The following is a 17,529-nucleotide window of genomic DNA, read 5'->3' as shown; positions in this document are numbered from 1 at the left end:
TCTTCATCTTCCACCAAACACTCATCTTCTTCACAACCAATTTCTCCATCTCTCAAACTTCAAGTTTTTTTTTTTTTTTAAATCACTATGTCGAATCCGAATCAAAGACCACCATACCCGAACCAAAGACCACCATATCCGAACGAGTACGTTTCTTACACGGATATGTTGAGGTACGGATCGTACATAGGTCAAGGTTCATCACACCTGTAACACCCGCGTTTTGGGCCTAGATGAAATGACCATTGTACCCTTAGGGTATGGTGTAATTAGTGATTTTAATAATTATATGTTTATAATTATTTGGTTATTTAGTTGAGACCAGTTTGTGAGAAGGGTCACAGAACAGGCTCGTTTGTTGAATTTGGACTCCGTTAGGGCCTCCTAACGATGTACGAAAGATATTAGATAACTGGTAAATACCCATGTGTCGTGGGGTATGAGTTTTAAACCCCTTAAGTGTATGTATCTGCTTCTTTCACCCATTTTTCTAGACTTTTCCTAATTAAGAACGTACCTAACTCCTTCATCCTCTCAAACCCTAAAGATCAAAGCTTGTTAGTTTGTTGAATTCGAGCTAGTAATCTGTTACTTGTGTGTTGGTGATCATCACAAGGTAAGTGCTTCGTCGATTCATGCTTTGATTCTTGTTGAAATTGAGTTTTTTTTGTATTCTTGACTAAAAGTGTGAAATTGGGCTTGGATCTTCATGTTTGATGTTTGTTATGCTTAATTGATGTTAGAAGTAGGTTGTATATATGTTTAGTAACTTTCTTGTGCTTAAAATTTGGTCAAAAACACTTAGAAATCGAGTTTTTGGGGAAGAAATCACAAAATCAGCGAAATTGGTTCGAAACCCAGTTTGCTACAGTACCCGAGTTGCTACAGTACCCCCGAGTTTCTACAGTACCGAGTTGCTACAGTATCACTATTTGCTACAGTGTCACTATTTGCTACAGTACCTTTTTTGAAATTGAAACGGGCGTAACTTTCAAAACGTAACTCCATTTTTGATGAATAAACTATCGTTAGAATCGTAATAAAGAATACTTTTCAATGGTGAACTTTTAAGAAACTATATCAAACTGTTTTTGGGTCGGAAAAGGAGTTTTAGTGTGTATGTCGTGTTTTGCACGCACCTGTATGCCATTATTGAATGGAGTCATGATGTAGACTCATAAAATTATGAATATATGGTGTTATGACCTAGTTTATAGTATAATTTGATTATACTATTGATTGAGATATGTATATTGACTTCGTTGTGTTGTTCTCAGGTGATAAGAACAAGGAAGAAGCTCAGAAGTAAGATAAATGAGCTGTAGCTGGTAATCGGTGAGTGGGATTATCTCCGGGTGTAGTATAGAGTAGCAAGTTGTGCTACTATGTTATACTGTTTTAGTTGCTATGCTTAGTAGATATGTTGTAATAATGATCATCGTAGAGTTGCCATGCTAGTCGTAGGGACAGTTGTTCGTAGTGGTAGTTGCTTAACAGTTGTGTGCACAAGTTGTAGTTGCCTGTTAGAACCTATTGTTGTTAGGTTCAGCTCAGAGAGGTCAACCTTGTTGTGGTTGGGTCCAGTTGGCTACTGTTTGTTGAGTATAGTACTGAATGACGCATCACCTGCGTGTGGATTTACTATACTGGAGATTCAGTAGTAAGGACTTTTGGTAGACGCTAGACTGATCAGCTAGTGGTCGTGTGCTCGTACAAGCCGCCGAGTCTCTAGTTGGAGCTTAGTTGCTAGTTGATTGTTGCCAGTTGATAGTTGCTAGTTATTAGTTGTCAGTTGCCTGTTATGGATTGTTGTAGTTGCTGTAGTTGTACAAGTTGGTACTGTATGCTAGATCTGTTAGATGATTCCATTCACTTAGCCTCGTGCTAACCCCCCTCACCTCCTCCCTTGCAGGTTTTCGATTTTAGTGCTGGTAGGGACGGGAGTTGGGTTGACGATATGTTTGACAAGACGAACTCTGATGTCTTAACTTTTATAAATATGTAACTAGTTATTTAACGTAACACCGGTTGTTTGTAATAAGTAACTAGCTAATGATTTGTGATAATCATGTTCGTAATTAACTAAAGGTATTTATGTGAATTAAGACTTCCGCTGTGATTTAAAAAAAAAGAAAAAAGCAGGGTGTTACAACACCCGAGCCATCTACAACAAATACCAATTGTTTTGCCCCAACATCGTCCTTTGACACCCGAAGAACAACATCAAGTTTGGTTGCAACAAAACTCGCTTTTTGAACAAGCCCGCAATTTCGGAACTCCGCCTCCGATCACTCCGCGTCCGGAATCTCCCTGTCCCGAAACTCCGCGTCCGGATAGTCCGGTGACTCAAGTCGATTCGGTGCCGGAAACGCAACAACGGAAACATAAAAAAAAACAAGGTATAATTTCCTTTTTTTTTCTTTTGTTTGGTATATGTACATGTATATATTTGTATGAATTTTTTTTTCCGGTATATCTATATGTATATATTTGTAGTAGTTTTTTTTTTGTTCGATATATGTATATGTATATGTTTGTATGATATTTTTTTTTTTGGTTATATGTTTATAGTTGTAGTAGTTTTTTTTTTTTTTTTTTTTTTTTGGTTCGATATATGTATATGTATATGTTTTTATGATAATTTTTTTTTTTTTTGGATATATGTATATAGTTGTAGTAGTTTTTTTTTTTGCTCGGTATATGTATATGTATATGTTTGTATGATAATTATTTTTATTTCGTTATATGTATATATTTGTAGAATATTTTGTATATATAAAGTTCGGATATAGTTCGGATATAGTTTGATTTGTGTATATAGTTCGGATATATTTTGTTCGGATTTAGAATAGTTTGATATGTAGTTTGATTTAGAATATTTTGTATATAGTTTGATTTGTGTATGTTTGATTAAGAATATTTTGTATATAGTTTGATTTAGAATAGATTGATATATAGTTTGATATGTGTATAGAATATTTATGTGTATATATAATTTGATTATTTATGTTATATGTAGGTACCGAACTAGTTCCGATTCAAAAAAAATGTACACTATGGACTACCAAAGAAGAAGAGTGGTTGGCGCAATGTTGGATCGATTCTTCTCAAGATTCCCGAAAGAGAAATTCTCAAGATTCCCGAAAGAGAAATTTGCAAAAGTATGAATCGTTGTGGGGTACGGTTTATAAGAAGTTCAATAACAACAAGCACGGGTGGTCTAGAGGCGATGACCAATTGTCCTTTAAATGGAGAAATATCAACAAAAATTGTCAAGAGTTTAATGCCGCTTACAATGAAGTCCTACGAAATAGGAGGAGCGGAGAAAGTGACCTCGATGTTGAGAATAGAGCCCATGAAATCTATATACTAAATAGCAAAGGGAAAAGGTTTAATATGATGGATGCTTGGCGGTTTTTGAAAGATAAGCCGAAGTGGTACGTTCCCGGCACGCGTAGTCATGTTTCTTTAGATGCCGACGATGAAGATTTTGATGTTCCACTTTCTCAAAACGATCTTTTTGAGAATGATCCTTTTCCAAGGCCAATGGGGCGAGAACGGGCAAAAAAGAAGGCTCGATCAACAAGTACTACCGACGCCGACAAAACTCGCTCTTCAACTCGATCATCAAAAGCGGATGAGGCTTTGGAAGCTATTTCAAAGCATAAGGAAGCGAGAGCATCGGGCATAGAACACGCGAAACAGGAAGCAACACTCCAAACCGCGTTTCAAGGAGCTAGCATTTTAGCCATCAACCCCTCGGCAATCGATGACCAAGTCCGAAACAAATGATTGAAGGTCTTCAAAAAGTGTTCCTCGACAAATACAGCTACTTGCTCCAACCAACGCCACCACCTCAAAACAACGACTCATCCGAAGACGACGATTAGTTTTTTAGTATTTTAGTACCGAATAATTATTATTTTTTTCCGTATTGTGTGTATTTTTTTTAACCGAATGTATGTTTTTAAGTTTATGTTTAAAATATTTTAGTTTTTATTTAATAATGTTTTAAATTTAAATTGTATAAAACTGGTGGGACTTATTTGACACAGGAGGGGCGTCAGGGTTATTTTGGTGTCAAAGGGTGACACTGCCACGTCACAGGCAGATTGCACTTTTTGATCAAAAAGTGAATAATCTGCCTGTGACGTTACATGCAGGGTTAAAATTGGTCTAAAAGAAATAGAGATGTTGCATGATTAATAAAATATTTAAACTCTAAATGATTCAATACATATCGATGAACCTTTTTAACATCATGATGTTGAATTTCAACATCATGATGTTGAATAGTTTAGAATTTAACGTCGAATCATTCAATCAAAAGTCAACTAAATGCGTTTTTCGTGTTGGGTTAGTGTTGCTTCATCAATTATATTATGGTACTCATGTTATTATGTTGCATTGCTAATTAAACTCGTGGTCACATATGATAAATAAGTGTGGATAAATTAATAATATTTTTTAAAATGCGTTTTTGTGGAGAAAATAAAATTAAGATAGAGGGATTATAATATTTTAAGGTGTATCTTGTAGTGCATCATCCCTATTAGTAATATTTTTTTAGAAAAAATTATTTGAAAATGCATTGAACTTTTATCAAATTCCTATTGTATACATCCAACTTTCGAATCTTCTATTGTATGCACCAACTATGTTAAATGTTTTATTGTATGCATTAAGTAACATGTATAAAATGTATCAGGTTAATATGTAGAAAAAGTTTGTGATTAGTTCCTAAACTTGATGTCAGTTAAAATTTTCCGTTAAATCTTATCTAATCCTACCATTTCCTTCATCATTTTCATAAACATCTTCATCCTCAAAAATACATTCATCTATGCATGGGACGTATATTTATGAGAACTGGAAATGAAATTCTTGTAGTCTATTAAAATGATGGAAATAAATAATTATGATAAACTAATGAACTCACCAACCTTTTGGTTGACAAAACATTTTATCACCAATAATTTCAAAAACACACTTTTTAAATATCTCCAAATTCTATTAAAATATTTAAACCCCTTAATCAACATATAAAAATTTACAATATCAAATCAAAACCATAATAATTCAAAAACAAACAGATGGCTGAATCATTTTTTAGTTTGTATCTTTTCATTTATTATTTACTATTGTATTAACTATCAATATCCTCAAAATAAAATGAAATACCATATTTAAATTCAATAAATCATCATCTTCAATTAATCATCCTCTTCAAAAAATTCTTATTAATCATCGTTTTCGAAATCAAATGAAAAGCCATATTTACGATGTATCTTTTCACTTTATCACTATTAATTATCAATATCATTAAAAAATCAATGGTCTTCATCATCATCTCAAATCATCGTCGGTTGTTCAGATCTGGCATAGATCGATTTGTTCAGATATGGCATAGAACGATTTGTTCCGATCTGGCATCAAATCTTCAATCACCGTCATCATCATCATCATCATCTTACGAACATGGGATGCAACCAGATCTGACATCAGATAGTGATTTCGTCAGATAGTGATTACGAACAGAGGATGAACATATAGTGATTTTGATTTTGATTTGTTCGATTTTTTGGTGATAATTTGAAGAAAAAATATTTTTACTAGACTTCGTCATTTTTTGATAGTTTATTACATCTTTGGATTGAACAAATTGATGTAGAAATAGTTGATAGTTTGACTGGATGATGATGATGACATGTGATGATATCATTTTTTGATAGTTTAGATGTACATATTGAACAAACTGATTCAGAAATATTTGATAATTTGACTAGATGATGATGATGCAATGTGATGAGATAAATAGGGTTTCAAGTTAGGATGAATCTGATAGGAATTTGGGATTCTGCTTTTATCGTAATTGAGGTTCTACAAACATAAATATTAATATTAATATTCAATTTTATAACAAAATTTATAAAGAGTACAAATATGAGTGATCAATGACATCAAAAATTAACATAAATGACTAGCCTGCAATATTTGACAAACATTAGTGATCAATGAAGTTCAATTTTCAAATAATTATCCTTATTTTTTATTGATTAGTTTTTTATTCTTCATGGTTAAACGAGCTTTCATCAAATAAGTAAACAATAATAATTCCAAAATTTTATAAATGGGTTTACATTTTAAGATGATTTTGATGGATCCAATCCAACAATGGGCACTGAAATAGTGAAACCCAAGTAGCGAAGATGACTCTGGACTTGGACCAACATACCCCCTTAATGTGTCATATGCATCCATAAGTATATTTTAAAATTAATTACTGTTATGATTTATTACTATTGATTTATTTTTATTTTTATTGAACAACTATCAGTACGTAAATCACGCAAGAAACATGCAAAACCCACCAAGAACAAAGAACATCAGATTACATTAAAACGGAAGAAAAAGAAAGAAAGAAAAAACACCAAGAACACCAAACAAACTAAACTCTCCTTACATAATCAAAACTCTCGGACAAGTCTTCCATGTTTCAAAGTCGCCATCAAACCATTTGGATTTACTCTTAAAACATAAATGGGTCATAATTCTAAGACTAATCATCATGTCTTCTTTTAAAATTGATTGTCGTCTCTCCGATTGAACCAATTTATTCCTCCACTTCCATATAAGCCAAAGAAGAACATATCTCGATGCAAACGTTGCCTTATTAGAGTTTGCCAAACCCGTATAAAAGTTTGCGCCATTAAAAACATTGTTTAGACCGATTGGTAAGGGGCACGATAACCCTCACCAAGCTAAATAACTCCTCCAAAGTGGAACTATATAACTGTAGGTCACAAACAAATGATCTCGATCATCCTGAATACCGTCACAAAATGGACATTAGTTGTTGTCCAAAGATACTCCACGTTTTAACAGGTTGACTCGGGTAGCAATTTTTTCTAACGATTGTCTCCAAATGAACACGTTTATTTTTTTTAGGTATCGAAGACAACTAGTAGAAGGAATTTATGTTTATACTAACCCCAAGAAGATGTTTATCGAGAGCAGTAGATAAAGTTTTAACTTTAAAGACACCATTTGATTGCAAACTCCACTTTCAAGTATATCTTCAGAAGTCAAAAGAGAGCAACCTGACAACAGGTCATTTAGCTCTTGATATTGATATTGATGATTATTGATTATTGATGTTTAAACAATATAGTTAAAAGATCAATGTATAATTTAAAATAGTGATGAAGCTGTATAAATGATCAAGCATAGAATAGAAGTGTCGGGTCCGGTCCATGCTTATTAACAATAGAGGGGGGATTTAAGGGTCATTCGAGTTTAACTCTTCGGTCCGGTGTACCTTGAATAACCCCTTGTGAGATGAGAATCTCAACATGGGTGGTTAAACATCGACCCACCATTAACGGGATAGCCGGTTATTGATGGCTCAGGACGAATTCTAGGATTTATGTTTATGGAATGTTACCTGTTGACCGTGAATGAATGGTGTGATGCGCTGCAAGTCCAGTTGTATACTTGTGCGGGTAAGTATCGCGCTATAAGAGTAGCGTAGAGGATCTCACTTGTCGTACCTTGATACTAAAAATAGTATATGTGTGAATCCCAATGAATGATGATGCTTCTGTTGTGATATGGACCCTTTATTTATAGGGTAATCCTCTTTGTCATCTAGTGCCACGTAATAAGGTCAGATGATCATGGTCTGTCCAATAGTACCTCTTTGTGTGAGGAGGTCCGACAAAAGTAAAAAGTATCTTGTCGGACCTGATTCTTGTCTGCCACATACACCCATACATCCTGCTGGCTACAGCGTTTCCTGACAGACAGTACGTCGTCTCAGCGCTTGCGGGATTTGTGCGCTAGATTCTTATCCGCGCGCCGAACATTGTGACGCGTTATTCGTGAGGCATATGTGACAACGTATGTCTGATACGCTACACAAGCTAAATCGGGTATGCCTATCATTAACAAAGTTATACGTAGTAATTCCTTACGGTTTATAAGTTAATATCAATATATTGATAACTTTTTTTTTTTTTAATTAAAATCGCCTATTGCATTTATATATGTCGTTTTATAAAAACATATATATATCTCAACAAATTGTTTTTTTCAAATTTGTATATTCTCTCTAGCAAAATCGCCACAATTATTTGTATGTCAAACACTTTTTATTAACTATTTTTAATTAACAGAATAATCAAATAACCCTTTTAAACAACAATTTCGAATATTGCCTTAATTTTCATGTATACACAAATACGGAGTAATATAACCAACATAGGTCAATATTAATAGCCAAAAGTTCAAACGAGAACCATAAAAAAGGCGAGAACTGCGAGAACTTTTGATTTATAAAGATTTTCACATATAACTAGATTGAGTCACACATAAACCTTGATGAAGATTATGAATGAACATAAAATAGTTGAAAAACACTTATATTTTACCTATTTAATTAAATATATAGTTTCTCGTTCACATGTGCATATTTGTTTTCGAACATGTGAACAGTTTCATATAATTAACAATTTAACATGTAATTTGAGGTAATGAACATATGTTTCTTAATGATATGTGCATTAATTAACATTTGCATGTAATTTGTTGCATTTAAACGCATAAAAACTATTAAAATAAATAGTTCTCGCAGTTCTCACCTTTTTAGTGGTTCTCGTTTGAACTTGCCCCAATATTAATATTACTCCGTAATTTGGGGCTACCACCATGAACAAACTAATGTACCGACGTAGCCATGAATAATAATGCATCATTATGCTAAATTGTAATCGATACAATCTTTTTTCTTTAACAAGTCATTAACTAATTAAGCTATTACAAAATATTCTAGAGGCTGACATCAAGATAAACTCTTGATAAACTCACAAGAGGTATTAGCCATTAGGCTCAAGATAAACACTATATGTACATACAGCCGTGCTCACGAAAATGGTCAGAAACAATCACATAACAACCTAATTAATCGTGTACATTAAAGTAGAACTATTCATCCTTCTTGTTTAACATGAACAGAAAAATAATCTTCATTTAAACATTTACTTACTGATTAAAAATGTTATAAATATCAGAACAGTAATGGTAAATGAATTATGATTAATTTACTCTCATTGGGTAGACTACTTTTCAACCAATTTATTTCGTAGTTCAATACCAAGTATACATCATATAATTTTTTGACGAAATTATATAACTTATACGGAGTTGTTTAACTACCTCATTATAACATCTCATATTATTACGCGAGTAAAAGTTAATACTTGATTCATTTTGATTATTTTACTCCAAAAAACGTCGACATCTGAACTAATGAACGATATTGTGTCAATTCAAGTCCTCAACAACCGCAAACTTGTTTCGTAGTTTCAACTAATCAAAATACTCATAAGCTGCCGTTAATTAAGCTATGATAAATATTGAATTTCCCACAATATAGCCGGTTTTACTACTCGACTATTTACAGACCATAAAAACATAAAAACCTTATTAACACTAATGGACCATGAGTTGACATTCGGACTGTTGAAAAAATTTGAATGAAACGCGTGTGTTTTCACTAACTTTGAGCACAAATAATTATATGGTCGAGTGACATATATTGATAACCATGTAGTGGAATTGTAGCTTCCAATGAGGGCTTTATAACGAACTAAAAGTGATGGGAAAATGGTCACAACGGGCAAACTACAAAGCGGAAACAAACCCGTTTGACAAGCATTTCCCGACCCGTATGAACCCGTGAGAAAACTAACAAATAAGGTATACCACAATCACCACAAAGCAGCCCCAATTCTGTCCCAAATCAGCAAATACAAAATAATTGAGCACACACAATACACACGAGACTTTTTACGTGGAAAACCTCTCAAAATCGAGAGTAAAAACCACGGGACTCGTAAGCCACTTAATGTTCCACTATCATCAACAAGAGAGCAATACAATAATCCTTCTCTAGATCAACTAGAGGTATACAACATCATCATACTCTTGAACAACAATAATCAACAAGTATATGAAGAAATTAAAGACAAAAGATGAAAGATTCACCCAATAAACTGCTCTCTGTTCCCGCAGCAAAATCACGACCTACAGACCTTATTAGACGAATTCAACGGTTGAAAATGTTGGCACTGATGTCAGGAAGACGCAGCCCAAAAATTGAGAAGATTCAACGGTCGGATCTCCGGGGATCGTCGATTTTCTGAACTGCTGTACATTGTAGACGAAAATTGGAATATTTCACTCTTTTTCTTGATCTCACACTCTGATCTCTCTTGCACTCTCTAGTGAATAACAGCTGCACTTGTTTGAATTAAGATGCCTCTGATGGTTGACCAAGTCAAAACAACCATTGGGCCAAATTTTGTTGGGCTTGGATAACTTTCACATAAATGGAAACAATTAAAAAACCCAACAAATCTCCCCCTTTCCAATTATGAAGAAGGAATCGCCATCCCGGCGATCAAGCAACATACCTTGAGCTTCTCACTTGCTAAAGCCTTTGTACACATATCAGAACCATTATCATCGGTATGAACTTTATCAAGTTCAAACAAACCATCTTCAAGACGTTCTCTAATCCAATGATACCGCACATCTATATGTTTTGTCCGCTTATGATACATAGAATTTCTAGCCAAATGAATCGCACTCTCATTATCACAAAGAACCACATATCGTGATTGCTTAAACCCAAGATCTTGTAGAAACCTTTTCATCCACAATAGTTCTTTGCACGCTTCTGTTGCTGCCATATACTCAGCCTCGGTTGTAGACAATGCAACACACTTTTGTAACCTTGATTGCCATGAAACTGCTCCCCCTGCGAAAGTCATCAAATATCCAGAAGTGGATTTCATGTTATCTTTGTTTCCTGCCATATCTGAGTCTGTATAACCAACAAGCACCGGCTCTCCATTTCCGAATGTGATACCTAACTTTGAAGTACCTCGTAAGTATCTCATAATCCATTTAACCGCTTCCCAATGCTTCTTACCCGGATTTGACATAAACCGACTAACAACACTTACCGCATGAGCTATATCTGGCCTAGTACACACCATAGCATACATCAAGCTACCAACTGCTGACGCATATGGAACTATATCCATCTCCTCAACATCCTCCTTTGAAGTAGGACAATCTCTTTCTGTTAGCTTAAAGTTGTTTGTAAGAGGGGAACTAACCACTTTAGCATTCTTCATGTTGAATCTACTTAGCACCTTTTCAATGTATTGCTCTTGTGATATATGTAACGTCTTAGCACCTCTATCTCTAGAAATTCGAATGCCAAGAATCTGTTTTGCTGGCCCCAAGTCTTTCATAGCAAAAGACTTGCTCAATTCTCGCTTCAACTGCGCAATTCTTTTAATATTTTTACCAACAATCAACATATCATCAACGTATAACAACAATATGATGAAATCATCATCACCAAACCTCTGAAAGAAAACACAATGATCTGAAGTTGTCTTTCGGTAGCCTTGCTTTCCTATAACCGACTCAAACTTCTTATACCACTGTCTCGGTGCTTGCTTCAACCCATATAAACTTTTCTGAAGTCTACAAACATAATTTTCTTTACCCTTAACCCGAAAACCTTCAGGTTGCATCATGTAGATTTCCTTATCCAAATCACCGTGAAGAAAAGCAGTCTTGACATCCATCTGTTCAACCTCAAGATCAAGACTAGCAGCTAATCCAAGAACCACTCGAATAGATCCCATCTTCACAACCGGTGAGAAAATCTCATCAAAATCAATACCCTTTTTCTGGCTGAATCCTTTAACGACTAACCTAGCTTTGTACCTTGGTTGTGAAGTAAGCTCATCTGTCTTCACTTTGAATACCCATTTGTTTCTCAAAGCTCTCTTGCCTTTAGGTAACTTCACCAGCTCATAAGTATTGTTCTCATGCAAGGAATTAATCTCATCTTGCATAGCTTCACCCCACTCTTTCTTATGCTCATCTTTCATTGCTTCTGAATAACATTCTGGCTCTCCCCCATCAGTAACTAATACATACTCAACAGCAGAATATCTAACAGAAGGATGACGGTCTCGGGTAGACCGCCTAAGTGGGACAAATGGGGGCACATCTGGTACTGGAATCTCTACCTGCTCCGGAGCATAATCATCATCAGTACCATGTTCATCATTATGAACATCATCTCCAACATGTTGTGGAGTAACTGGATCCAAATCAACAAGATCAGCACTAGGTTGAGGAACTGAATCTGTCTTATCAACATCTTTTAACATCTGATCTTCTGTAAATACAACATCTCGGCTTCGTACGAGTTTCTTCTGAACTGGATCATATAACCTGTACCCAAAATCATCTTCACCATAGCCGAGGAATACACATGGCTTAGTCTTCATATCAAGCTTTGACCTCTCATCTTTGGAAACATGAACAAAAGCTTTACATCCAAAAACTCGTAAATGACGGTAAGAAACATCTTTGCCGCTACAAACCCTGTTAGGAACATCAAAATGCAAAGGAACACAAGGGGTTAGATTAATAATATGAACTGCCGTATTTAAAGCCTCACCCCAAAAGGAATCGGACAACCCTGCATGTGAAAGCAAACATCTAACTCTCTCAACCAAAGTTCTGTTCATCCTCTCTGCTAAGCCATTCAACTGAGGTGTCTTTGGTGGAGTCTTTTGATGCCGAATACCATTCTCCTTACAATAAGCATCAAATCTGCCAATGTATTCACCGCCATTATCAGTCCGAATACACTTGAGTTTCTTCCCCGTTTGCCTTTCAACTAGTGTATGAAATTCCTTAAACTTTCCAAATACTTGATCCTTTGACTTTAAGGTATAAACCCACACCTTCCTGGAATGATCATCGATGAATGTAACAAAGTAGGAACATCCACCAAGTGTCCTAGTCTTCATAGGCCCACAAACATCCGAATGAACTAGATCAAGTATGTTCTCCATTCGAAAAGGAGAATGACTCTTAAACGCAACTCTGGTCTGTTTCCCTGCCAAACAGTGAGAACACTTACTCAAATCAATACCACTAACACCCGACAACACATTCTTCTTGAACAAGATAGACATCCCCTTTTCACTCATGTGGCAAAGTCTTTTATGCCACAACTCAGTAGAATCAACATTGTCCACTGCGTTAACAATGTTCTGGATGATCTTCGGACGCGTGATGTATAATCTTGAGTCTTTCTTGCCTCTTCCCACTATCATAGAACCAAGAGTTAGTTTCCAAATACCATTACCAAAACCGTTATAATAACCATCATCATCAAGAATGCCTGTTGAAATAACATTAAGTCTCATATCCGGAACATGTTTTACATTATGCAAAACAAACTCCATTCCCGTGTCAAATTTCAAACAAACATTTCCAATACCAACGATCTTTGATAACCCGGCATTACCCATCCTAGCAAATCCATAGTCACCTGGAGTGTAAGATGAGAAGTGATCTCTACAAATTGCAACATGACATGTAGCACCACTATCAACAATCCAACTCGTGTCATCATGAGTAAGATTGATCATATCATAATCAATACAAACAAAGAACTCATCTGTGATAGCGTTAACTTCAACCTTATCATCATCACCACCATCACTTTTCTTTTGTTTATTCTTGTCATATGCCTTTTTCTTCTCATTCTTCAACTTTGGACAATACCACTTTGTGTGCCCCTTTTCATGACAATTATAACACTCAACATTAGCAAATTTGCCTTTGCGTGAGCTGCTACGATGATTGCCTCTTTTACCCTGACCTCTACTATGACTTCTCCCCCGCGTTTCTGTGACCAAGATATCTGACTGTGAAGAGGAACCTTGTGACTTTCTTCTCATCTCTTCATTCAAAATACTACCCTTAGCCAATTCCATAGTGATAGTACCATTCGATGCAGAGTTGGACAAAGATGTCCTAAAAGTCTCCCAAGAGTCCGGTAATGTACCAAGTAACCAGAGACCCTGAATCTCATCCTCAAACTTGATACCCATACCTGCAAGCTGATTTATAATACCCTGATATGCATTTAGGTGATCTGTAATAGGAGTCCCATCATGGTACTTCAAAGCCATCATCTGCTTAATTAAGAACAACTTATTATTCCCAGTCTTTCGTTCATATAACTGCTCAAGCTTTTTCCATAAGGCTTTAGCATCAGTCTCCCCAGTAATATGGTTCACTACATTATCATCAACCCACTGCCGAATATACCCACATACTTGTCTATGCAAAATTTTCCATTGAGCATCAGATTTTTCCTCAGGTTTATCCTCAGTAAAAACAGGCAAATAATAATCTTTTACATAAAGAAGATCCTCCATCTTGCCTTTTCAAACATGATAATTTGAACCATTTAAACTAATCATCTTACTTGTATTAGCTTCCATCTTTCACACAAGTCAAATCAAATAACCTAGCTCTGATACCAATTTGATGGGAAAATGGTCACAACGGGCAAACTACAAAGCGAAAACAAACCCGTTTGACAAGCATTTCCCGACCCGTATGAACCCGTGAGAAAACTAACAAATAAGGTATACCACAATCACCACAAAGCAGCCCCAATTCTGTCCCAAATCAGCAAATACAAAATAATTGAGCACACACAATACACACGAGACTTTTTACGTGGAAAACCTCTCAAAATCGAGAGTAAAAACCACGGGACTCGTAAGCCACTTAATGTTCCACTATCATCAACAAGAGAGCAATACAATAATCCTTATCTAGATCAACTAGAGGTATACAACATCATCATACTCTTGAACAACAATAATCAACAAGTATATGAAGAAATTAAAGACAAAAGATGAAAGATTCACCCAATAAACTGCTCTCTGTTCCAGCAGCAAAATCACGACCTACAGACCTTATTAGACGAATTCAACGGTTGAAAATGTTGACACTGATGTCAGGAAGACACAGCCCAAAAATTGAGAAGATTCAACGGTCGGATCTCCGGGGATCGTCGATTTTCTGAACTGCTGTACACTATAGACGGAAATTGGAATATTTCACTCTTTTTCTTGATCTGACACTCTGATCTCTCTTGCACTCTCTAGTGAATAACAGCTGCACTTGTTTGAATTAAGATGCCTCTGATGGTTGACCAAGTCAAAACAACCATTGGGCCAAATTTTGTTAGGCTTGGATAACTTTCACATAAATGGAAACAATTAAAAAACCCAACAAAAAGTGTGTCCAAAACGGATTAAAAGGTTCAAAGTTGTTAGTTTAGTGCAAATTTGAAAAGAATATGGTTTTGACTTGTCAGTCAAGTAAACTTGTCAGGCAAGTTAACTTGTTGTTCAAGAAAACTCGTTGGTTAAGAAAAGAATTAATTCCTTTTCGAAATTGATTTTGTAACCATTTTATTTTAGGTATGATTTCATAAATCGTTTCCTTTCTTGAAAGATCTAATTTTGCATTATAGATACAAGCAGGTATTGTAAAAGATGCACACAAAAATTGCCTAGCAAGAAAAACACATACACTATTTCAGGTTTCTGTTTCTTCTCTGTAAGTTTCACCATCAACGGTCTCCCCGTCCAACTATTTTTAGGCAAGTGTTCAAGTTCGGCAGTACGCTGCTTCAAATCAGTGTATCCTGGACAGTTGAATAATCTGTTTAAGGGAATTGTGTCAAACACACGTCCGGTTAAACTTATTATTGGTTAGATCGTTTTAATTTTGTGTTAATAATCTAATTATTTTTATGAATGTCATGTTTGTTGTGATATGTTTATCCGTTTTTCGTATATATTTACATACACGGACTTGGTCAACTAAACCAACATAATCCTCTTGCTTAGGTGGTTGCGTGTTTATTACTCCGTATTATTTTCTTTTTAATCTTTTTGAATTTTATTGTTTTATAGATCCAAAGCATATATCTGTCTAGTATCTAGTAAAAATATAAAAGTTTAAGGTTCAGAGGAGTTTTAGTGTGTTGAAAATGTGCTTGGTAAATACAATCTAATTTTCAGATATTTATGTGGTCAGAATTATTACACTTTCATAAACAGCATTTAAGTTGTCACAGTAAAATTTAAAATTTTCAAATATATATTCAATTCCACGTCTCGAACGTATGATATTATTTTAGTGAGTTTAGGTATGATTTGTATAATCAATTAGTTTATGTTGGCTCAATTTCAATGATCTGCCCAGCTACCTGCCAGTTAGTATACAATTTTTTAAAATTTATTTATTCCATTAGTGCTGCCAATAAACCTCTCTGGCACAACACACTCCCATAACTCTTGGTTATGAGTTATCCTACTAAACCACCCTTTCTCATTGCCAATTTTCATCCACTTTTTTTAACGTTTCAAAACAGCTGATTATCTGATTCTGATTATGGAAGAAGAGATTGGGAAGCCAATGAGTGACAAGCACGATGACTCGACCGCTATAACAAGGTCTGGTCAAAGCGTTTTCATGTCCGTTTACAAGACTAAAGTGGGTGATCAATGTTGGTTGATCACCATCACTTGGTGCAAGAACATGTTACTTCATGGTTTATCGGTTTCAATAGATGGCCCACGAGCCGAAACCACATGTAAAGTTGAGCTAAAACCATGGTATTTTTGGAGAAAACAAGGATCGAAAAGCTTTGTGTTGGATGGTAAGGCGATCGATGTTTTTTGGGACTTGAAATCCGCTAAGTTTCATGGTGAAACCGAACCAATCTCTGAATATTATGTAGCAGTAGTTTATGATGATGAAGTTGTTCTTTTACTTGGTGATTTGAAGAAAGATGCTTATAGGAAAACAGGTTGCAGGCCTTCTTTAATCGATCCAGTTTTGATATCACGAAAGGAACATGTTTTCGGGAAGAAAAAGTTTTTAACACGAGTAAAGTTTCACGAAAAGGGACGATTTCATGAAATATCGATTGAAGCGAAGAATATTAACATGGATCATGGGGTTGATTCGGAAATGGAGATAAGAATAGATGGGCATTTGATGATTCATGTGAAGCATCTTCAATGGAAATTTAGAGGTAATGAATCTTTAAATTTCAAGAAAGTAAATCTTGAAATTTATTGGGATGTTCATGACTGGTTTTTTAGTCATGGTTTAAGGCATGCACTCTTTATAATTAATTTGACATCTCCGGGAACATATCCGGCGACAATGACGTCATCACCTTCAGGAAGTAGTGGTTCATCAGAAGGGTTTGATTCAAGTGGGTTGTATGAGTTTTGTCTTTTTCTTTATGCTTGGAAGGTTGAATAAGACCAAAAATTAGTATGTAATGCTTGATCAATAATATATAAATATGTTACAAGAGTTTACACATTGTTTTGAGATTACAATTATGATAAATATATCTAAATCTAATATGTGTATTAAGAGAAAGAAAATAAATTAATTGAGTCTAATTAACTTTAGTCACTTTGCAAAACCAAACCATTTCGCCAAGAAAAACGGGTTCTTTCCTTTTTCGCGAGGGGGCTCAACTGGTTTTGCTGGTGACGGAGTTTGTTTTGTTGGGGTTTTTGGTTTAGCTGAAACGAT

General features: G+C 35.2%; 1 protein-coding gene across 1 annotated transcript; it reads left to right on the top strand.

The window, feature by feature from the left end:
* Nucleotides 1-16,365: 16,365 nt before the first annotated feature.
* Nucleotides 16,366-17,247, top strand: LOC139859025 (uncharacterized). Its single transcript, XM_071847845.1, has one exon. It carries the CDS (start codon nucleotides 16,366-16,368, stop codon nucleotides 17,245-17,247), a length of 882 nt encoding a protein of 293 aa, XP_071703946.1.
* Nucleotides 17,248-17,529: the final 282 nt, after the last annotated feature.

This window comes from Rutidosis leptorrhynchoides, chromosome 7, assembly GCF_046630445.1.
Source record: "Rutidosis leptorrhynchoides isolate AG116_Rl617_1_P2 chromosome 7, CSIRO_AGI_Rlap_v1, whole genome shotgun sequence".
Classification (NCBI taxonomy): domain Eukaryota; kingdom Viridiplantae; phylum Streptophyta; class Magnoliopsida; order Asterales; family Asteraceae; genus Rutidosis; species Rutidosis leptorrhynchoides.
This window is presented reverse-complemented; position numbering and strand designations above follow the sequence as displayed.